Source organism: Pyrenophora tritici-repentis, chromosome 1 (assembly GCF_003171515.1).
Source record: "Pyrenophora tritici-repentis strain M4 chromosome 1, whole genome shotgun sequence".
NCBI classification, from domain to species: Eukaryota; Fungi; Ascomycota; class Dothideomycetes; order Pleosporales; family Pleosporaceae; genus Pyrenophora; species Pyrenophora tritici-repentis.
Window position 1 is genome coordinate 240,590 of NC_089390.1, and position 20,688 is coordinate 261,277.

Below are 20,688 nucleotides of genomic sequence, written 5' to 3' on the forward strand. Positions count from 1 at the left end.
ACTTAATTATCGTTCTTCGCTTTAAATCCCCCCAAAAAGTCAATTGCTTTCTCAGCATCTATCCGTTTAATATCAAAGTAGATCATCTCGCTTCTTTATCTCCCAAAAACCAAATATGCTAAGCCCACCTGCTGAGGGTATAATGTTATACTCGTGTTACGCCGTTTTACAAAAGAAGAAAAGAAAAAGAAGAAAAAAAAGGATTTCGTCATGACACTAATGAGAAACCCTCGTGTATATGGCAACACCTCAAACACCTCTAGGACATGAGATTAGAACTGGTTGAACTTCTTGGCGGAATGCTATTGCGCCAGGATCTTGTCAACGGCAGCACCAGCCAGGTCCTGGACGTCTTGTATGCTGCCCTTGACTTCGATGATTTCCACATCCTTGAGCTGCTTGCATTCCGTCTCGTCAGGCTCCTCAAGCGCAGCGAACTGGCTCTCCACCATGGCGTCCTTCATGTAATGTCCTTTCCTGGCGCGCACGCGGGCGAGGAGGGTTTCCTTGTCGGAGCGGAGGTACACAAAGTGGACATTGGCATTTGGGTCTTCATCGTAGAGTCGGGCGGTTCGGATGACGTCGCGGTACTTCTTCTTGAGTGCACTGCAAGTGACAACGACACCCTTGGACCCATGCTTCAACTTGGTGAGCGCTTGGTCTCGTAGAAGGATAAGCCAGTCCCATCGGTCCTCGTCATTTAGCGGAATTCCAGCAGCCATCTTGTCAATGTTCGCTTGTGGGTGGAACTGGAATGCGTTAGTTCATCCATCATGATGATGTGTAATGGTCACTGACCTCATCGCCTTCGATGTAGTCGAAGCCATATCGATCCGACAAATGTTGCGCGATAGTACTCTTGCCGCAGCCAGCTGGGCCCGTAACAATAAGAATGTGGTGGTGGTGAGCAATAGCCATCTCGGTCGGTGATGATTCGCTAAGAACAACTGCGGATTTTGATGATGGTGAGCCCGTGTTGGAGGCTGGGGGAGTGGGCGGCGAAACATATTGTATGGGCTTTGGCGGTGATTGCTCCATCGTTTGCATCATGGTGGTACGTGAAGGGATACCAACGAAAGATGGACAAAAGTTCGTAGTACGGATCCTTTTGTATTACGCCGTCTGTAGAGTTGGGCGGCAAACAAAGACAGAGAGACGTGACGGGTGTGGGCTATCGGGTTGGATTAATATGCGAGATTGAGGCGGAGGACTATATATGCGAGCACCCGACGGGTTCTGGGGGCATGGTGCATTTTAAGTCGTGGAGGCGTTTGGAAATTTGTCCCGCAGGGAATGACGGCAAGGGTGGGATGCGATGGCAGTTCTCGTTATTTCTGGTAGCCAAGGCACGATGGTACGGAGAAGAGAGGCAAGCAACGAATCGCATGCCGAGCCGGGGGGCCAGGCTTAGCAACAAGGGCTGACGGGTGCAACAGCCGGGAAGCCGGACCTGGAGAGTTCAACTTCGGCGTTTGAAAGTGGACCTGTCGCGTGTGGGATGACGAGTAGCGGATCAGTCTCCCCGCATGCTGCACCCCAACCGTCAGGTACTGACGCATGCTGCATGCTTTCTCAGCCATCAGCCACGACGTGCCAGCGCAGGTTTCAGTAGCCTACGGCAAAGCGACACAGCGTCTACTTCGTCTCATCAGGGACCGACAAACTGCCTTCTTTTTTGTTTTCCATGATGCAAGAAAGTTAGGACTTCACCGCTTTGACTCGCGGCACACGAAGCTGTTTGATAATGGCGCGTGGGGGTTAGGCGGAGTTCCTGTGGAAGGCTGCGGGCCGGCCAGAGTCGAGGCTGACAAAATCTCTTTGCGCCGCATTCCACGGCAGATGCAGGCATAATTTGGACAGATGAAGCCACGGCTGGAAGCTGGATGAGGACCCGAAGGTGCACCTGCTCGCGTGCATCTTCACCGCTCCGGCACCTGCACGTTTGGACTTGGTGTGCCAGTGGCCATCTCTGTGCGCGCGGGAGTAGGGATGTGGGGGGCCATATGACCCGAGTGAGGACGCAGTGAGACGTGACGTGGATCCATTGAAACAAAAACAAGCATAGGGTGGGGTTTGAAGGGCCAGACGCAGACGTCGGGCTGCGACGTTGCGTGTTGGTCAAGGGAGGGGGAGGACGAGGGTGGAGCGGGGCAAGTTGGACGCATCATCACGTGACCCACCCAACGCGGACAAGCGCGTCATCGGTACCTGCCACATCTGGGGCGCAGCTATACACCACGGGTTAACCTCAGTCGAACTCCGCCGCGGCCGACGCGACCATTGACAGCTCAACCATCCGACGACGTGGGTTCATCGGGAAGCCCCAACGTAGCCGGCCATGTCCTACTTCTTCTCCACCCCGGTCGATATCGACATTGTGCTCGAGGACCTAGACGACCGCTCTGCTGTTGATGTCAAGCTGGACAAGAACCGCAAGGAAAAGGTGCCGCTATATCTCGATGGCGAGTCGGTCAAGGGCCAGGTGACGGTCCGTCCTAAAGATGGAAAGCGCCTGGAGCATACCGGAATCAAAGTGCAATTCATCGGCACTATTGGTAGGTTGCGCCGCATCGTCCAGCAACAGCTGCAGACATCATAGTGCTAGTCGCGCATGTGCTGATACAAGGCATAGAAATGTTCTTCGATCGCGGCAACCACTACGAGTTTCTCTCCCTTGGCCAAGAGTTAGCGGCCCCCGGCGAGCTCCAACACCCGCAGACGTTCGACTTCAACTTTAAAAATGTCGAAAAGCAATACGAGTCGTACAATGGCATCAACGTGAAGCTGCGCTACTTTGTGCGCGTCACCGTGTCGCGGAGGATGGCAGATGTCGTCAGAGAGAAGGACCTGTGGGTGTACTCGTACCGGATACCACCCGAGACGAATAGCTCCATCAAGATGGACGTCGGTATTGAGGACTGTCTGCACATTGAGTTTGAATACTCAAAGTCGAAATACCATCTCAAGGACGTTATTGTTGGCAGAATATACTTCCTTCTCGTACGATTAAAGATCAAGCACATGGAACTGTCCATCATACGGAGAGAAACAACAGGAGCGGCGCCCAACCAATATAATGAGAGCGAGACATTGGTGCGGTTCGAGATCATGGACGGCTCTCCGTCGCGAGGTACGCATTACCTCCATTACTGGTCTTGAGCGTCTGGACTAATCAACTTGCAGGCGAGACAATCCCCATCAGGTTGTTCTTGGGCGGCTTCGACCTGACTCCCACATTCCGTGAAGTCAACAAGAAGTATTCGACCCGATACTATCTCAGCCTAGTACTCATCGACGAAGGTTTGCTACGCCATCACCATTCTACATCCACGACTAACAACTGCCAGACGCTCGAAGATATTTCAAGCAGTCCGAGATTGTACTATTCCGGCAGGCTCCAGAAGGCTTGACCTTGGCACAGGAGCAGAACAAGTTAATGGCCGTTTCATGAGAAGGCGACAGACAGATGTTGTAGACAGGATAATTTGATACCACAGCGCCAGCAATAATATCACGAGCGCCGCATGTCCAGTGCAGATCGTTGCATGTATAGATAAAAGTGTAGCAATGCCATGGGTACTCTTCCCGGAAATCTCGGGCAAACAAAGCAATTTCGACCGAGTCTCCACACTAGGAAACATGTGAACGCGGGATCTGCATCGTTGTCACCTCACCAGTTGCGGCATCTTCATCGGCTTTCGGCTTCGCCTACAAGATCTCTAGTGGCAAGCTGTGGCTTGCGTCCTTGGCGACCGTTGCGCGAAGGTTGCAACCTTTACTTTACTGGCACTAGAGAGAGACCGTCGGAGTCCGCGTGGCGATTCCCGTCTCGCAAAAGACACCTGCTCGGTTTTCGGGTCATCTGCGCCCAAACATTCTTCTTGCTCACACGTCTCTCCCTAGAACATTCGACGTGTCCAAGTTTCATTTCTTGCCGTCAAGCTGGTATTACGCGTACAACATGCTGATCCCGACTCATCACCCTTTTGTTAGGAATAGCATGCGCTGCAAGCCGCGGAGCTCTCTCGGGCTCCACATTAAATATGCCGATGTTCAACACATTTTGCGATCCGCACGACGCCACACCTAGCCACCAGCCTCAGGATCGAGATGAAAACTCCCTTATCAGTGCATACCCACCAAAAAATTGAGGCTCTGCAACGGCCCTTCTCCACTCTACACGAAAATCAGTGAGACGATTGGTACACATGGCTTGGTGAAGCGAGCGTCTTTCCGAAGTACTGGAGCATGGGCGAACTAGGCAAAAGCTTCCTTGCAAGTGATGTCACACATGGAAATCTCAACTTTCCCATAGTCAGCTCACTCAAGTGCTTTTCACCATCTTATTACCCTGTTGACACCCTGAACGCCCCTGTTTGACCCTTAAATTACATACAATTGAATGTCACTTCGTCCAAGAATCAGCCACGCCTTGTAACGCAGTAGCAAGACAATCAACATGTCACAAGATCAGCCAAACAAGGCACAAAACAGTAAGTAATACCCCCCCCCTTTCTGATCGTTATGTTCTCCGGGGGATTCAATGCTGACGTTCTATAGCGGAACAACCACAAGAGTCAGCACCACAGAGACCAGGGAATCTCACAACGGAGCGGAGACAGCAGACAAACGCATCTGCGAGACCCCCAAATCTGCAACAAAACCGCTCTCATGCACCAAGTATAGCGAGGTTTGATACTGCCCGTTTGCAGTCAAGGCCTCACAATGAACGCTCTAGCACAGCCGGGACTGGCATGAGCCGGTTGGGGACTGTTCGAAACACTCCCTCAAGAGCAACTCGCGAGAATATTAGGCAAGAGCCTCCTCGACGGCCCGAGAAGAAACAGCAGCAGACTGTAGATGTTGAGAATGACTATTTTACATTGAACCCCTGGTATAACGAGCAGAAAGCAAAGCCCGTCTTTGGCTTAGGTGCGCCTCTACCACGCACGGTACGCCGTGGTATGTGGTGGGGACGAGGCGACCTGCGCAAGTCATTGTACAAAGTCGAAGATGAGGATGAGGACGGTGTTGCCCGTCAAGATGGATTGAATTTTGATGACAACAAAGGTAAGTTATTACGTACCCATTTATAGACCGATATTAAGTTTTCATTCTAACCAGCACTCAAGCAGTTTCGGAGGAAGATTCGGAAGATTCGGAAACTACCCTAGGTGGTGGACGTCAGCAGAATAGATATAATGACCCGGAACGATTCCAGACAACAATCGACGGCCGAAACGTCAGCGTCAGGCGTGTTCCGACTAGTGAAGCAAACGAGCTTCTTCATAGTCGGGACCCGCAAACCCACAGCCACGAAAACCATGAGGCCCAGGAACACCACGAAGGCCAGGAGCGTGCACCTGTCGATGAGCACGGCCTAGACTATTCTGACGCACGTGGACAACAGCAGCACTTTGGTTTGCAGGACGGACTTCCGCCACTGAAGGAGCTCGACACTCATGGGACTTCCGAAACCAAGCAAGAGCAAAGGGAGGAGCAGCGGAAAGCCGAGGAGGCGGAACGAGAGTTCTACAACCAGTACCGGAATCCCATTGCTAGGCTTCGGGCAAAGTATCCACAAGCACCTGCGGAGTTTCTGGCAGTAAGTATAATGCTGTGGCTTAGCAGAGACTCGCTAACATCTGCCAGACCTTCATTTATCTACTTATCGGACTATGCGTTAATCTTTCTGTTGCTACTTCCAAGAATGGAACTGGCAACTTTGAGACCCAAGCGTGGGGATGGGGCTTCGCCGTCATGATTGGCATCTACCTCGGTGGCGGTGTCAGCGGTTCGCACCTCAGTCCTACGATATCCATATCGCTTTCAGTCTATCGTGGTTTTCCCTGGAGGATGGCACTCGTCTACATTGCTATGCAACTGCTTGCCGGTCTCTGCGCCGGGGCTGTAGCTTATGCGTAAGTTCTTCCTCAATACCTCCTGGATCATATCAAATACTAACATTTCAACAGTCTCTACTCTGATGCTATCCATACAGTGGACCCCGGTCTTACCCTCGATTTGACAGGAAAGGCGCTCTTCCCCCAGGGACCCATCTACTCAACTGCCACTGGTTTCTTCAACGACTTCGTCTACATGGCCATCTTTGTATGCGTCATCTTCGCACTAGGAGACGACCAGAACTCTCCACCGGGCCAAGGAATGACGGCCTTTATCGTCGGTCTTACCGGCATGGTCACCATGATTGGCTTGGGCTACAACACTGGACTGGGTATCTCACCAGCGCGTGATCTCGGTCCCAGACTTATCGCGTTATGGGTTGGCTACGAGGACGCATTTTCCAACGGATACTGGGCATATGGGTCTTGGGGCGCGTCTATTAGCGGCGCGTTGTGTGGTGGACTGTTGTACGACTTGTGCATTTTCGTGGGAGGTGAGTCGCCTATAAATTATAGGTGGCCGCAGCCAGGAGACATCAAGTGGAAGGCTATAGATAAGAAGAACCGGACGAAGGAGCGAGCAAAGGACAAGATTCACGAGGTAGCGTAATAGATGTTGCTGCTGGAGGAATACAACCAGTTTTTTTTTCTGAACATCTATCATTCATGCCATTGCTCCTGACGGTGACGTGATTTGGACTGGCTTGTTGTATGCACGGTAGGCACGGGCGGCTCCGGATATAAAGCCGCGGGAACAACGCAGACTAGTTAACTACCTGGTTCGTCATCTGACCTTCTACCCTCAACTCAATCAGCAACCAGTCCGTGCAAAAGCTACCAAAACAAAGCGTAAACGTTAAACCCTAGGACCAAGCAGCGCAGTCTAAGATAAGGAAATCATCGCAATACCACAGCGTGTGTCGACCATCTCCTCGGCCGATCAATGACCGCATCGCCAATGGTTTCTCCGCTACATCAATAATCCACTCACCATGTTGTAGCACCAGAATCACCGAGACATTTAAAGAAAAAAAATCAACAAATCGTGACACCATACCATGCGCCACCAACTACACCGAACCATACCCCAAAACAGACATGCAGCTCCAACCCCCAGACCAAGAAGCTCAAGACCAAAACCCCCGTAAACTCAGCTTTCGGCAACGAATTAAACACTTCACATTCGCATGGTACCTCTCAACAATGAGCACAGGCGGTCTCGCCATAGCCCTGGGAGAAACACCACACCAATTCCACGGTAAAAGAACCCCCACGTTCATCCATCCATCCGTGCCTTTCCCAAAACTAATAGCAACCCCAGGCCTCTACCACATCGGTCTAACACTCTACATCATAAACGTCGTCCTCTTCCTCCTTATCACCCTACTAACCCTCCTGCGCCTAACCCTCCACCCCAACCATGTCCTAGCATCCCTAACCCACCCCTCAGAATCCCTTTTCATATCCGCACTCCCCCTCTCCCTCAGCGTACTCCTCGCCGGTCTGCAGATATACACCGTCACACGTAATCCCAGCCCGGCGTCCCCTTGGCTCTTAAATCTAATCTACACCCTTTACATCATATACACTGTCCTCTCACTCATAACTTCTACAACACACACATACTTTCTCATCGCCCACAGCCCCGTTCGCCCTATCCCGCACACCCCCGCCCTCTTCCTCCCAGGCTACTCCGCAATGCTAACCGGCACCGTCGCCAGCGTCATCGCGCCGTCGCAGCCGCCCCAGCGCGCGGCCCTCGTCGTGCTGACCGGCGTCGCGTGGCAGGGCTTCGGATGGTGTGTATCGTTCCTCGCCGTGGGCATGTATCTAAAATCGCTCTTGGATACGGGACTGCCAGGGAAGAAGATGCGGCCTGGGATGTTTATCCCCGTGGGCGCGGCGGCGTATAGTATCGTTGCGCTTGTGGGGTTGGCGGCGGGCGGTGTTCCTGCTGCCGACGCTGGTGCAGGGGGGTTCTTCGACAAGTATCCCCTAGCGAGGGATGCGTTGGTTCCAGTGGCTGTTTTTGTGGGCTTGTTCTTGTATGTTTTTGCGTTTTGGCTGTTTGCGTTGGCTGTTGTGGCGAATTTGCAGGCGGTACTGTGGGAGGGGGGGATGGAGTTTGGGTTGGGGTGGTGGGCGTTTGTTTTTCCGAATGTGAGTGTGATGGTGATGATGTTGGTTTGAGGTGGAGTGTGGATATTTAGGTTGCTAATGTTGCGTAGGTTGGGTTTACGCTGAGTACGAGTGTGCTGGGAAGGGAGTTGGAGAGTGAGGCTATTCTTTGGGTGGCCAGTGGCATGACTGGTTTGTTGGTTGTTATTTGGATGGTCTCGGCTGTGGCGTGTGTGAGGGCGGTTTGGAATGGGAGTATTGTTTGGCCTGGGAGAGATGAGGATAAGGATCGGTGAGTTAGTGAGTGGGTGTCGTTTGGAAGTGTTGATTCTTGAGAAGTAACTGCAGAGGTAATCTCTAGCATCCAAGGGAAATGGTAAGACTGCAATGCGCATTTAATGTCCATTTTTTACAAGCTCTTAGCACAGTTGAAAACCACCAAGGCTATCTAGATTGATTGATCAGGTATGGGCAACCTTCCAACCACCAGGCATCAGATCGGTGTAAACCCTAAAAGGATCGTACTTGCTTCGAATGGCTTTCAGCTTCCTCAGATTAGTAGCTGGATAACTCTGAAAGACTGGCTGACCTTTCCCTGCGTCGTTCATATAGAGATACTGAGCATTGTACAACTTGGCCTCGAGCAAGCCGTTTATACTCGCTGTAATCTCATCAGCAGCAGCGCGTACCTTGGTATCATCGCTCGCCGAGGTCCAAGTAAAGTTCTCGACCATCCAGAAAAATGGCGCTTTGGAAACATCGATGCCTTGTGGGTTGCCTCCCGTCTTAGCGCTGTGTGAAACGAAGTCTTTGCTGACAGGTTGAAATGTTACCGAAGCCTGGAGATTTGTCATATTCGACAGCTTATTGTTCACGCCTGCGATGAACGCATCGTGAATAAGCTGAACCGCATCTCGATCAACCACAGAAGACATGGTCCGGAACTCTTGGCGTAGTCCTAGAGGCTGCAACGCATCTGTAGCTGCGATGTAATCCGATAAAGGCTGCAGTGTGTAAGAATCGGCGACTGGGATAAGTTTTGGTGCAGTGAAGTTCTCGAACACTTCCGGGTCGTTGATAACGGAGTTGTAGAATTTTGCAGCCGCGTAAACGGTCAGGTTTGCGGCGGGAAAGGTTAGGATAGTCGGTATGATGGCAGCCTTGGGGTCTGCAAAACCACCGTATTTTCCAAAGTCGTGCACGCCGTCCAGATAGCCCTGTACCTGGGACTGATTGAATTGTGCAATACCGATGTGTACTGTGCTGCCCTCGACCGATCGGAGATCAAATCGGGTGACGATACAGAATGAATTGCCGCCTCCCCTCAAGGCCCAGAAGAGGTCAGAGTATGCATTTGTCGCTGTCGCTTCCACGATTAGACCGCTTGACAAGACACACTGTTCTCATCAGCAAAAAGACGATATTTCGTCAAATGATCAACTAACCTGATATTTAGCGACATTGTCCGAGGCAAAGCCAAATTGCGAAGAGTAGAATGAGATGCCTCCTCCAAGCAACAAGCCCGGGACACCCACATGACCCACACGGCCACCAACTGCTGCAAGTCCAAATGGCTTCAGGTAGGCGTAGACATCTCTCCATCGGTTACCAGGTTCGACAGAAACGATAGACTTGTTTGCTGAAAGAGAAAGCGTAGTGAGGTTAGAGGAAGACAGCAATACGCCAGAGCTATCGATACCATTGTATCCTGGAATTGGCATGTGCCCGCCGCCACGCATAGCAAATTTGGATTTTGTGAGTGTGAATGTAGTAACTGCAAAAGAAACCTGTTGAGCGTTTTGTGGCACAAAAACGCATGAGGGTGTGCTGTACACCGTTGCCGACCAATAAGCTTCAGATTATTAGCACTTGTCCATTATTTGGCCTTGATAGCTTACGATCTTGAGTTTCATATGCGTAGCCTGAAGTCCCAGGCAAGAACGTATTATCGGGGTACCGAGTCTTCAACTTGGAGCAAGCGACCTTTTCACCACTGGAGCGACGTGACCCAGCAGTGATTGTGGCGACCGATGGCACAGAAAAGAGTATAGCAACTATAATTCCTGCAAAAATCCCCATCTTGAAGGTTGGAAAGAATTTTCGAGGTATTGCACGTGGGCGTACGTAGGCGAAAGGAGGTGTTTATAAAGATTTCGAGCGAACACAGGCAATCGTCTCCGCGGCATATCTTCATAGGCCCTGGCCCATCACGCCCAGACCCGACATACTGTAGACAGACCGGGGATGTTACTGTTTCGGGAAATTGAACGGACTTCCCGCATGCTGGTATTGTGTGACGTGCTCTAGCGAATGCAGGCAAACTGGGTTGTGACATCCTTACAAGAAGTTTGGAGTGCGTATGACGAAACGACGAAACGACGAAAATCGAAAAAATGCGCGATTTACCAAGTGACATTAGGAAGAGGTAACTTGATCTCCCCGGCATAGTTTGATACATGTACAAAAGATGGCGAAGACGAAAAACACGTTACGGTAGTATGTACGGATGCGGCGCGTACTGGGCTAGGCTCTAACTAGCGCAGATCCCTCCCGAGATCATCTATAAGCGGGCAGGTACAGCCTGAGTAAGTCGTACATAGTCTACAGAATTGTTTGTGAGGATGCTTAATGTCACTGCATACTAAACCCATGTAGAACATTGACTCCGTATTCAATCCTCAAGACGTGCCGTATGTACAGGTTGCAGAGCTGGGCGGAGTCTGGCAAAAGCAATCCATATGAAGAGTGACAGTATGGTCTGGACCAGAATTGCAAATCGGAACACGCCAATACCCAAGCCGTCCACAACAGCTCCAATGGCAAAAGGCAACAAAGCACCTCCAACTTGCCCCAGTGAAGCTACAAAAGAGACTGCTGCGACGTGCAACTCTCCCGGCAGCAACCGCGTAAGTACCACTACACCAGACGGAAACAACGGACCCATGATGAAGCCAAGCATGACCATGATAACCACCGAGACAGCAGATGATGCCACCACAGCGAAAAGCGCTTCGAGAGCAATGGCAACACAGAAATACAACATTGTTGCTCGACGCACACCAATTCTGTCAGTAGCAAAGCCCAAGGTTAGTCGTCCAACAGCCATGCCAATCCAATATCCCGAAGAGGTAAGTCCAGACTGAGTTAAACTCGAGTGTCGGTATCGCCACATGAAGGAAACTACCCATCCAGAGATAGCTGTCTCCGTTCCAACGTAGGTGAGGAAATAGGCTGCACAAAACCAAGTAGCACGGTGCCTGAACATGGCTTTGGCATCAATCTCCACACCGACGACGGATGAACGTTTACTTTGACGATAAGCAGTCGCATCTTCATGTCGAAAAGCAGCAACAAGGACGATAAACGACAATGTCGAAGCGCCAGCCTACAAACAATCAGTCAGATATCCCATACTCAAGATTAAGCCACATACCAGAATATAATACCACTCCCACCACGCCCTCCCCCCAGACGCCAACAGCGTCACCAAAAACGGTCCCACAGCCCCACCAACACTATAACTCCCGTGCAACAACCCAGACACCGTATTCGCCCTCTCCATACTCCCCGCCCACGCACACCAACTCCCATCCAGCAGCCCGGTCCCCAGTCCCTGCGCCGCAAAAGCACACAACACCCATCCAAAGGCTGGATGCGCCGCCGCAAACGTAGTCGACAGAATCTGAAACACAGGCCCTGCGACAGCGATGCCCCGCTGCCCGAAGCGGTAGTGGATAGTGTCGCTGCATTGGGCGGCGAGCACGTAACCGAGGGGGCCGACGAGGAAGATGGAGGAGACGTGCAGGTCAGTTAGGCTGTAGTGGCGGGAGAGGAGGGGGAGGACGGCGCCGAGGGAGGAGTTGAAGAGGCCGAGGGTGATGAAGGAGTACATTGCTGCAGCGATTTTGAAAGTTTGGCTTGGCGGCATGTTGGAGGGTGATCTTTGGAGACTATCCTGTTGAGTGGGAACAGTTTCGGTATCGCCATTTAGTAGAGGAGAGCCTTCGCTGGTATTGGGTCGGCGCGACATGGTTTAGGACGGCGCGCTCAAGACGCGGTGCTGGCGAAGGGGTTGAATTTTCTAAAGACGTATAATCACGGTATCATTGTAGTATATGATAGTTAATTTTGGATAGCTACTAGGTGCGTATGGAGTTAGACACTTGATGTATGACGAGGGATTGGGATGGAAGCTGTCTTCGCGGAATGTCGCTACAGGCTGACAAGCGCGGCCAAGACTTGTTTACTTGTTCTAGGCGATTACATCATCGCTGGAGCGTGTGGTGGAAGCTCTAGAGACCAACTTGATGCCACAATCCTTGTATCTGGATGTAGAACGACTTGAGTTTTGTAGGGAGTTTGCAAAAAGTCCTTCAACCATGTTGTGTTGGGAATCAGATTGCATTTCCAAGTCCTTGCCTAGGTATCATATTGAAGTAGGCGATGTTTCCCGGATAACACAGTATTTCATTCGCATGCGGCTGCAACGGATGCCATGCTGGAGTCCTTCCTAGTCCTCGTCCGATGACGCATAACCGAGCCCGAGTGAAAGAAGATTCGCGGTCTTTGATGGAGGCACCGATGAAGGTTTGGTAGTGTTGACTGGTGGTGTTACAGAGCTTTCCGTGGTCATTTCACTACTCGTAGTAGAAGGTGCGGTCGCGTTCGCTTTCTCAGTAGGTTTGTTGCCTTCTGGCACAGAACTCGATTTCCTTAACTTAACACCCTTTAGTAGACCGGTCTCAGGAGCTTTCTTCCTCTTCCGCCCAACAGCTGCCCACTGTCCAGCGTCTTCATCCTGTGGCGCCTCTGAACTCTGCTCTTCTAGACCTCGCGCTTTTCTCTCTTCTTCTTCGCGCTGTCTGCGGAACAGTTCCAATTGCTCTGACGTCTCTTTCCTGACCCTTGCTTCCTCTAGGCGCTTCTTCTCCAGGACAGAGTCCAGATAGTCGGCTTCTTCGTCATCAAGGGCCACGTGTAACTTGTAACGGGCCTTCTCTTCAAACTCGGCTTGCTTCTTGTCTTTGTTGGCTTGCAACACCTCGAATAACGATTTTCCGTCTTGTTGTTTTGCTAACTCGGCTTTTGCGCGTCTGGCGTCCTCAATTTCCTGCTGAGCCCTCTTCCACTCATCGTCGCGCTCCGTTTCCTCGCCAGCTTTGCCGCCGCTGACAAACCCAGAAGACATCTCGGTCCACACTTACACGGCTAGCGCGGAATGCTGATTGCGGCGCAGTGGAGTGTCGAAACGGTGCCATGTCGGGACGGCAGAAATGTTGTAGCAGCTGTTCCGACTTCCTCTTTCGCTTTAGCGCCAGTGGATAGCTCCCCACCGACTTGACCTCACCCGCGGACAAGTCGCGTTCTGATACGTGGAGCTTTTGTGCCGGTGCCTAATCTTTGCTCGGTGTTAGCACCGATGTGCTGGATGAATGTTGGAGCTGACGTAGGAGGGGCAACGCGTTATACCCCTCCACCCACGCCGCCATTGAAAAGATTGCAGACTCTGGAAACTTGATATTTCCTACACCGCAAAACTTTACTTACCAATTTATGCTCCGAACACTAGCAAGAATGGCACCAAAGAACTGGACCAAAGAGACCTTTACTGTACGTACAATGCCATACCAAACACTACTTGCGCCTCGCGACGATCAAAGCTAACTATCCACAGCTCAACACTGGCGCAAAGATCCCAGCTATTGGTCTCGGAACCTGGCAGTCAAAGCCCGGTGAGGTTCGCGAGGCAGTCAAGGCCGCTCTCCAGGGAGGATACCGACACATCGACACCGCTCTTGCCTACGGCAACGAGAAGGAGGTTGGCGAGGGCATCAAAGACTCAGGTGTCCCCCGTGAGGAGATCTGGGTAACTACTAAGCTAGATAATCCTTGGCACAAGCGCGTGGAAGAGGGTATCAACAGCTCTTTGAAGAGCCTAGGCCTCGACTATGTTGATCTCTATCTCATGGTAAGCGTGTGTACTCGAATCTGCCAAAACCATACTGACAAACTTCACAGCATTGGCCTTCTTCAACTGACCCGGACGACCTTAAGAAGCACTACCCTGACTGGGACTTCAAGGATACCTGGGCAGAGATGCAGAAGCTCCCCGAGTCTGGCCGCGTGAAGAACATTGGTGTCTCCAACTTCGCCATCAAGAACCTAGAGAAGCTCTTTGCCGACTCTCGCACCAAGATCACACCTGCGGTCAACCAGATCGAACTCCACCCTAACAACCCTTCGTAAGTTGATTTGATCAGTTTATATGCATGCAAGTATGCTGATAAACATCCAGGCCTAAGCTCCTCGACTACCTCAAGGAGAAGGGTATCCACGCCACTGCGTACTCCTGCCTCGGATCCACCGACTCTCCCCTCTACAAGAACGAGAAGCTCAAGAAGCTCGCCGAGAACAAGGGCAAGTCTGTCCAACAGGTTCTGCTCATGTGGGGTCTTCAGCGCGGAAGCAGCGTCATCCCCAAGAGTGTCACAGCATCCCGCATCATGGGCAACTTCCAGCTCGATGGCTGGGAGCTGACTGACGAGGAGATGAAGGAGATCAACTCGCTACCTGAGCGCTTCAAGGTGTGCGGTGACTCTTGGCTACCTGTCAAGGTCTTCTTCGACGACGACGAGTAGGTCTTTTGAATTGGGCCGAGGTCTTAATGTACTATGATACCATGAATGCAAAGCAATGAAGAAACAAATACACCAAAATACGTTTTTTGAATTAACAGTTGCAAATTGTGAAGAGTTTCTCGATTTATCCGTATGATCCTAGGCAGCATCATCGTTGCCTGCAGGCAGTGTGATGATGACCTACCGCATGCACGTGACCCCGCGTTTGGCGCTAATTGAGACGCGCCGGATCTAATGTGCGCTCGCCACTCATCCTTCCCTTTTGCATAAACACCCGCAACTTGCATACGATCACCTACATCTTTCCACAACTCAAATCGCCCAAGATGAGCAACGAAGAAGAGCAGTATGAGGACAGCACGATGGGCGGTCCTGGTGCGCCAACTCCAGTATCTGCGCTTGAGGTAGGCTTTTGAGACTCACGATACATAACAGTTGCTGACATGCGTTCAGGGAGTAAATGGACTGACTGCACGCGATATTAAACTGGTTATCGAAGGTGGCTACAACACGGTAGAATCGATTGCTTATACGTATGTTGGGTGCTGTACGGAATACGACCCCGCCATTAACACGAGGTAGACCACGACGAGCACTCGAACAAATAAAGGGCATATCAGAGCAGAAGGCGTCCAAGTTACTTGCTGAGGGTAAGCGTCGTACATGTTGTTGTCAATAACATTACTAATAAGACCAGCCTCTAAACTTGTGCCCATGGGCTTTACCACGGCTACCGAGATGCACTCGCGTCGAAGCGAACTCATTTCGATTACGACGGGATCAAAACAGCTGGACACACTGCTTGCGGGCGGCATCGAGACTGGGTCTATCACGGAGATATTTGGCGAGTTCCGAACAGGAAAGAGTCAGATCTGTCACACGCTTGCCGTGACATGCCAGTTGCCGTTCGACATGGGAGGCGGTGAGGGAAAGTGCCTATATATCGATACTGAAGGCACTTTCCGTCCAGTGCGATGTCTGGCCGTGGCAAATCGTTACGGGCTTTCTGGCGAGGAAGTGCTGGACAATGTCGCGTATGCGCGCGCATATAACTCGGACCATCAGCTGGAGCTTCTCAATCAGGCCGCGCAGATGATGACGGAGACACGCTTCTCTTTACTTGTTGTGGATTCCGCCACAGCGCTATATCGTACCGATTTTGCAGGGCGTGGAGAACTTTCGGCAAGACAAACACATCTTGCCAAGTTCATGCGCACGCTGCAACGGCTTGCCGATGAGTTTGGGATCGCTGTTATTATCACGAACCAAGTGGTTGCGCAAGTCGATGGTGGGCCTAGTGCCATGTTCAACCCTGATCCCAAGAAGCCCATCGGAGGAAACATTATTGCGCACGCAAGTACAACTCGTCTGAGTCTGAGAAAAGGCCGAGGAGAAACGCGTGTGTGCAAGATCTATGACAGCCCTTGTCTCCCAGAGAGCGATTGTTTATTCGCCATCAACGAGGACGGCATCGGCGACCCCAAGGAGAAGGATCTGGAGGAGAGAAACAACAGGTGACGAGGTGGATGATGGTGCAGCTTGTGTATGGCCTGTATGCGGTAACTTGTCAGGGCGGATGATGATTTACATGGTCGACTTTACGCTTTATGGTTGATTCTTTGCAATGATATCTCAATTAAATGTTGAACGACACTCGCCGTATATTGTGAGTCTTGCAGAGCGTGTGCCAGGCTCGCCGCTCCAACTAGTGTGTGCCTGGCCCGTGCCCCAGCTTTGTCGCGCATTCTGGGGCATCGCGACGACTGTTTTCGAGCTCCACCTGCGCGCCGACCGCCGCAACTCAACCCAACCAAACCGCGCACCATAACGTCGCATGCGATCAGGATGGCGCAAACCCCAGGCACATGTCTCTACAAGGAGGCACGACTGAATATCGAATCAGCTTTTCCTGGATCGACCATCGCATTCACTATCCCAGCGAGCTCTCCATTTGGTGGCCGTCCCAATGTCAAGCGCAGCATAATCACCGAACACCATGTAGACAAAGACGAGGATGCCTTTACGAGACGTCATCTAGCCACAGACGGGTCAATGCACTTTCGGCGACACCATGGCTACCCACGAAGCTTTCTTTGGCGCGTCCTGGACAATAGAAAGATGCTGGAGATACAGGCCGTCGACCTCGACCATGATTTCTCCGACAAATTCGAAGCAAACCTCACCATCCTCCTGCAGTTTCCTGCCCCGATTCGCCCCTTTTGTGTGGCTTTCGCAGAGCCCGCCGACCGAGATGCATTGACTGTCTTCGCCATCACCACGGCCAACGAGCTGTATACGATTACCCTACACCGCGACTTCTTCGCCAACCCCGCAGCCTCGGAACAAGACTCGGATCTGTGGTGCAAGAGGTCCGAGCCGGCTCTCTTTAGCGGGCGCATACCCTACAGACTCGTTGCAGTAGACGCAGACGAACTACTCGTAACACTTGATGATGGAGCCATTTGTCGTTTGGATTGGGACAAGTCATACAACAAGTGGGAAGGCTCGCGCTACCAGGAAAGCAGTTGGTCGGTACGAGGTCTTTTATCGTGGAAAGCGCAACCTACAGTTCGGTTTGAGAATGCAGACTTCGCCATCTCAGCCGCCGCTGCAGTCGCTATATCGCCCGATAAGAAACACATCCTCTCTGTGTGTCTGGACCATTCGATAAGAGCGTGGAATATTGCAACAGGAAAGCCAGGTGTTCACATCGATCTCTTGGGTGCCGAGGATCTCGCTGTGGAGAAGTCGCACACTTCATACACAATCGGAACCTCGCAGTCGATGCTCATGGCGGTTGTGGAGGTCATGGGCGGAATAGGAGGGGCAGATTATCACGTTGTGACGTACTCGCCAAAACAACATCAGTTCAAGTTCTGGGGAGTGACGGATGCCGACGACGAGTATTCTGGCTTTTACGATGCGGCTGATGGCTCAGAACTGATTCCGCCAATCGACGAACTCATGAACACGACCGTGTGGACATTGGAAGAGTTTCACATCATCCCTGGACCCACTGGGTGGAGAGGGTCAGAAATATGGATCCGAGCAAGATCTGGGCCAAGCAGCAAGGTCTATTCTCTAAAGTTCGACCTCACCGATCTTCCAGAAGCACGGACACAAGCATGGAGGAGCGATTGGGTATCCGTCGACTCTGGACCATTGACAGTGGAAGCTCTCAAGGCAAATCCTGCGAACCCCAGTGCACGGCAGACGGATGCTGATCAGAGTGAACTCGACTCCACGGAGCAGTGGCTGGACTTCTTATTCTATCCTGGAAGGTTTACCGTTGCGACATTAGAAACATCACTCGTAATCTACAAGAGAGGGCTGGAGCGAGTGCGCACAAATCGATCGGTACACAGAGGCTCCCTCAAAGAGCGCATATGTGCCACAGTCACGGCCCTCGCCGCTAACGGCAAGCACGACCCAGAGGAACTCGAGGAAGCTGTAGCTGCGCAATGGCAAGCATACTACAGTCTTGTAAAAGACTTACATAAGCGAAGGGGTGAATCACTATCGCTTGCCTATGATCGGGCAACTGATATGCCCTGGCTTGTTTTGAGCGATCATCTATCTGCCATCCGGACTTGCAGTGAATCAGAAGTCACTACATTGAACGCAGCACTTCTTTCAAGTTCGCGAGCGCTGAGTAAACCTCTACGCAAGACATTGGACACGTCTGATTCTCGCGATGTTGCGCGCTTGCTCAATGCTGCAGCGTCGTTCCGCCAACGGCTGCCATTCTTTGTCCAACAAGAAGTTCAACGACACATGGAGATGGATCTGCTCCAGAGCAGGAACATCACTATTCTGGACCGCATGGAATGGATCGAGGCCAACAGCGAACTCTCGCAGCACGTGTCCGACGAGGACGTAACCCAGTTGGTGGAAGAGCTCGGCATGGAGGTAAAGGATATCGGTACCGAGACCTTCCTCCGAGCCATTAAAACGTTGGGCTATGAGGAAGACGGCAAACCTCAACCGAGGAAGCAGATTGCACGTTACGGCCTTAGTGCTCTGTCTAGGATATCCCAAGAAACGCTAGAGGCCGACCACAACACCCTGTTAGATTTGCTAGTCCTGCTTCTCTTCATGTTCATTGAGTTGGAGGGTGAAATGCCCGACGACTTTGATGCCTCGGAGGTCTTCGCCGAGCTACTACTTCGATACAAGGACGGCATGACGGTGTCCTGGCTGGCTCGCACAGTCTGGTCTTACCCAAGCGCAACGGGTCTAGCATCAGAGAATGCCAACCGCACTTTGAGCGAGACACTGAAGATTGGGAAGAAGCTGCCCCTCACACAAACGGTGCTCGAAGGAGCATATGGCGGACGTGCCTTTGAGGTACCGCTGCCAAAGGACATGAAGGCCAACCTACTCACACGCTGGAGTCGCGGTTGGTTAGCATCAATTTTTGACCATTTGGAGTACGAGAATGTGGTCGAGGATATCATGGGCATCCTGCTCTGCTCAATGGAGTACGAGCTAGCCTTGGATTTCTCACGATTCCTCACTGAAGGTTACTGGGCCACGTACCTTAGAGGGAGGTTGTACATAGCGCTAGGGGAGCCTGCACTTGCATCTGCGTGTTTCCAGAAGCCTGCGTACTATTTATGTAAGTCTGTCAACTACAAAATGTCATGCAATAAACTAACCCTCACAGCTCTCGGCGCAATGTTCGATGTCGCGGAACAAGACACAATAGGCCTGATTTCAGAGGTGGAGCGAAACTCGTTCTCGGATGGTTTGGCACGCTACTACAGCCATGTCATTGGCTTGTTCGAGAGGGCCAAGGCATACTCGTATGTTGCAGACTTTGCGAAAATTGGTCTACGGTCTCTGCTCGGCCAGGAGGACGAGGCTCTCAAGACCGAACTCCTCCAACGGCTGTTTACCGCTTCAATCCAGACCTCGAGATTCCGCGATGCATACTCTGCGCTGATTAGACATAGCGACACGGCCTTGTAAGTCGACGCTCACATCCATACGACCGCTTATTAACTTTGACAGAAAACACAACGATCTCCAGAGCCTCATCACAACAATGGTCGCCCAGTCGCGCACAACAGAGCTCCTCGCATTCCCCTTTGTAGGTCTCGTAGATGCCGTCGACACCATCCTAACCTCGCTCTGTCAAAAGACGCTAAACATCACGTCTGGTCCTCCATACCACCAAATACTCTATTCCTTCCGCATCTCACGCAACAACTTCCGCGGCGCAGCATCTATCCTCTACGACCGTCTGCAACGCCTCAATACGACTTCTTCCAAACACCACGACCCGGCCGACGAGTCCCTGGCGCAGTGCTACCTCATGATCATCAACACGCTGTCTTCCGTCAACAAAGAAGACGCGTATATCTTGGCAGATCAGCGCATGGATGCAGTGGGCGCACCGCCGCAATGGGGTATCGGTCAGGGGAAGAAGCTGCTTAAGAGGCAAATCATCACACTGGATACGCTGAGGAAGGAGTATCAGGCTGAGCTTGATCGGGTTGCGGCGATTGAGAGTGGGCAATTCCCTTTTGTGGATCCGATGGATGATGTAGATATTTTGTAGTTTGTTTGCTATGGCTATTCAGGCTGTTTTATGCAGCGAGCTGGGCGTTTGGATGGGATGGAAAGTACTGAAATGAAAATGTGGGGGAAATGTGTAGTTGGGGTGGTTTAAGTAGCTAGGGGCGAGAGCTTCTTGCTGGGTTTTATCTTCTTGAGGATGGAAAAGAGAGGATGAGTAATGCGAGTTATGCATGTCAATGAGTTTTGCTGCTTGCTGAAGGTTACTACTCTGACATGTGTGAAAGAGGTCGCAGCATGAATAGACGAGCATAGCATATAAGGTGAGCATTATGCTTTGTGAGAGTAAGTAGGAGGCGCATCTCTGCTATCACCATCAATTCCAATCTAAATTGCCATTTCCTCACTTGTGTGTTCAAGTGCAGCGGACAGTGAGGATGAAGGGTGAACGCCAACGTTACGCGCTCAGCTTAACTAGCGCGGCGCGAGTGATAAGTTAGAGGGGCGGC

At 51.7% G+C, this 20,688-nt stretch overlaps 11 protein-coding genes across 11 annotated transcripts; 7 read left to right on the forward strand and 4 right to left on the reverse strand.

Annotated features, from left to right (window-relative positions):
- Nucleotides 1-302: 302 nt before the first annotated feature.
- On the reverse strand, nt 303-1,050 carry PtrM4_000930 (GntK, Gluconate kinase; the record flags this gene model as incomplete). Its single annotated transcript, XM_001941696.1, has 2 exons — nt 303-749; nt 799-1,050. The coding sequence occupies 2 exons, from the start codon at nt 1,048-1,050 to the stop codon at nt 303-305; spliced, it is 699 nt and encodes a 232-aa protein (XP_001941731.1).
- A 1,288-nt stretch (nt 1,051-2,338) lies between these two features.
- Nucleotides 2,339-3,451, forward strand: PtrM4_000940 (vacuolar protein sorting-associated protein 26B-A; the record flags this gene model as incomplete). The annotated part of the gene is made up of 4 exons (XM_001941697.2): nt 2,339-2,555; nt 2,633-3,130; nt 3,184-3,300; nt 3,348-3,451. 4 exons carry the CDS (start codon nt 2,339-2,341, stop codon nt 3,449-3,451), a joined length of 936 nt encoding a protein of 311 aa, XP_001941732.1.
- A 1,008-nt stretch (nt 3,452-4,459) lies between these two features.
- On the forward strand, nt 4,460-5,096 carry PtrM4_000950 (uncharacterized protein; the record flags this gene model as incomplete). Its single annotated transcript, XM_066102573.1, has 2 exons — nt 4,460-4,493; nt 4,561-5,096. The coding sequence occupies 2 exons, from the start codon at nt 4,460-4,462 to the stop codon at nt 5,094-5,096; spliced, it is 570 nt and encodes a 189-aa protein (XP_065964775.1).
- A 664-nt stretch (nt 5,097-5,760) lies between these two features.
- PtrM4_000960 (uncharacterized protein) lies at nt 5,761-6,513 on the forward strand (the record flags this gene model as incomplete). Its single annotated transcript, XM_001941698.2, has 2 exons — nt 5,761-5,921; nt 5,976-6,513. 2 exons carry the CDS (start codon nt 5,761-5,763, stop codon nt 6,511-6,513), a joined length of 699 nt encoding a protein of 232 aa, XP_001941733.2.
- Nucleotides 6,514-7,106: 593 nt separating this feature from the next.
- Nucleotides 7,107-8,147, forward strand: PtrM4_000970 (TehA, Tellurite resistance protein and related permease; the record flags this gene model as incomplete). The annotated part of the gene is made up of 3 exons (XM_001941699.2): nt 7,107-7,161; nt 7,225-7,948; nt 8,132-8,147. The coding sequence occupies 3 exons, from the start codon at nt 7,107-7,109 to the stop codon at nt 8,145-8,147; spliced, it is 795 nt and encodes a 264-aa protein (XP_001941734.2).
- Nucleotides 8,148-8,482: 335 nt separating this feature from the next.
- On the reverse strand, nt 8,483-10,100 carry PtrM4_000980 (GlcD, FAD-FMN-containing dehydrogenase; the record flags this gene model as incomplete). The annotated part of the gene is made up of 3 exons (XM_001941700.1): nt 8,483-9,418; nt 9,467-9,873; nt 9,920-10,100. The coding sequence occupies 3 exons, from the start codon at nt 10,098-10,100 to the stop codon at nt 8,483-8,485; spliced, it is 1,524 nt and encodes a 507-aa protein (XP_001941735.1).
- A 592-nt stretch (nt 10,101-10,692) lies between these two features.
- On the reverse strand, nt 10,693-12,051 carry PtrM4_000990 (FucP, Fucose permease; the record flags this gene model as incomplete). Its single annotated transcript, XM_001941701.1, has 2 exons — nt 10,693-11,406; nt 11,455-12,051. The coding sequence occupies 2 exons, from the start codon at nt 12,049-12,051 to the stop codon at nt 10,693-10,695; spliced, it is 1,311 nt and encodes a 436-aa protein (XP_001941736.1).
- Nucleotides 12,052-12,531: 480 nt separating this feature from the next.
- Nucleotides 12,532-13,209, reverse strand: PtrM4_001000 (Nefa-Nip30-N multi-domain protein; the record flags this gene model as incomplete). The annotated part of the gene is made up of 1 exon (XM_001941702.1): nt 12,532-13,209. The coding sequence occupies one exon, from the start codon at nt 13,207-13,209 to the stop codon at nt 12,532-12,534; it is 678 nt and encodes a 225-aa protein (XP_001941737.1).
- Nucleotides 13,210-13,595: 386 nt separating this feature from the next.
- Nucleotides 13,596-14,659, forward strand: PtrM4_001010 (ARA1, Aldo-keto reductase, related to diketogulonate reductase; the record flags this gene model as incomplete). Its single annotated transcript, XM_001941703.2, has 4 exons — nt 13,596-13,631; nt 13,696-13,989; nt 14,040-14,263; nt 14,317-14,659. 4 exons carry the CDS (start codon nt 13,596-13,598, stop codon nt 14,657-14,659), a joined length of 897 nt encoding a protein of 298 aa, XP_001941738.1.
- Nucleotides 14,660-14,985: 326 nt separating this feature from the next.
- Nucleotides 14,986-16,177, forward strand: PtrM4_001020 (RecA, RecA-RadA recombinase; the record flags this gene model as incomplete). The annotated part of the gene is made up of 4 exons (XM_001941704.1): nt 14,986-15,063; nt 15,113-15,192; nt 15,242-15,309; nt 15,357-16,177. The coding sequence occupies 4 exons, from the start codon at nt 14,986-14,988 to the stop codon at nt 16,175-16,177; spliced, it is 1,047 nt and encodes a 348-aa protein (XP_001941739.1).
- Nucleotides 16,178-16,504: 327 nt separating this feature from the next.
- Nucleotides 16,505-20,222, forward strand: PtrM4_001030 (uncharacterized protein; the record flags this gene model as incomplete). Its single annotated transcript, XM_001941705.2, has 3 exons — nt 16,505-19,277; nt 19,326-19,626; nt 19,673-20,222. The coding sequence occupies 3 exons, from the start codon at nt 16,505-16,507 to the stop codon at nt 20,220-20,222; spliced, it is 3,624 nt and encodes a 1,207-aa protein (XP_001941740.2).
- Nucleotides 20,223-20,688: the final 466 nt, after the last annotated feature.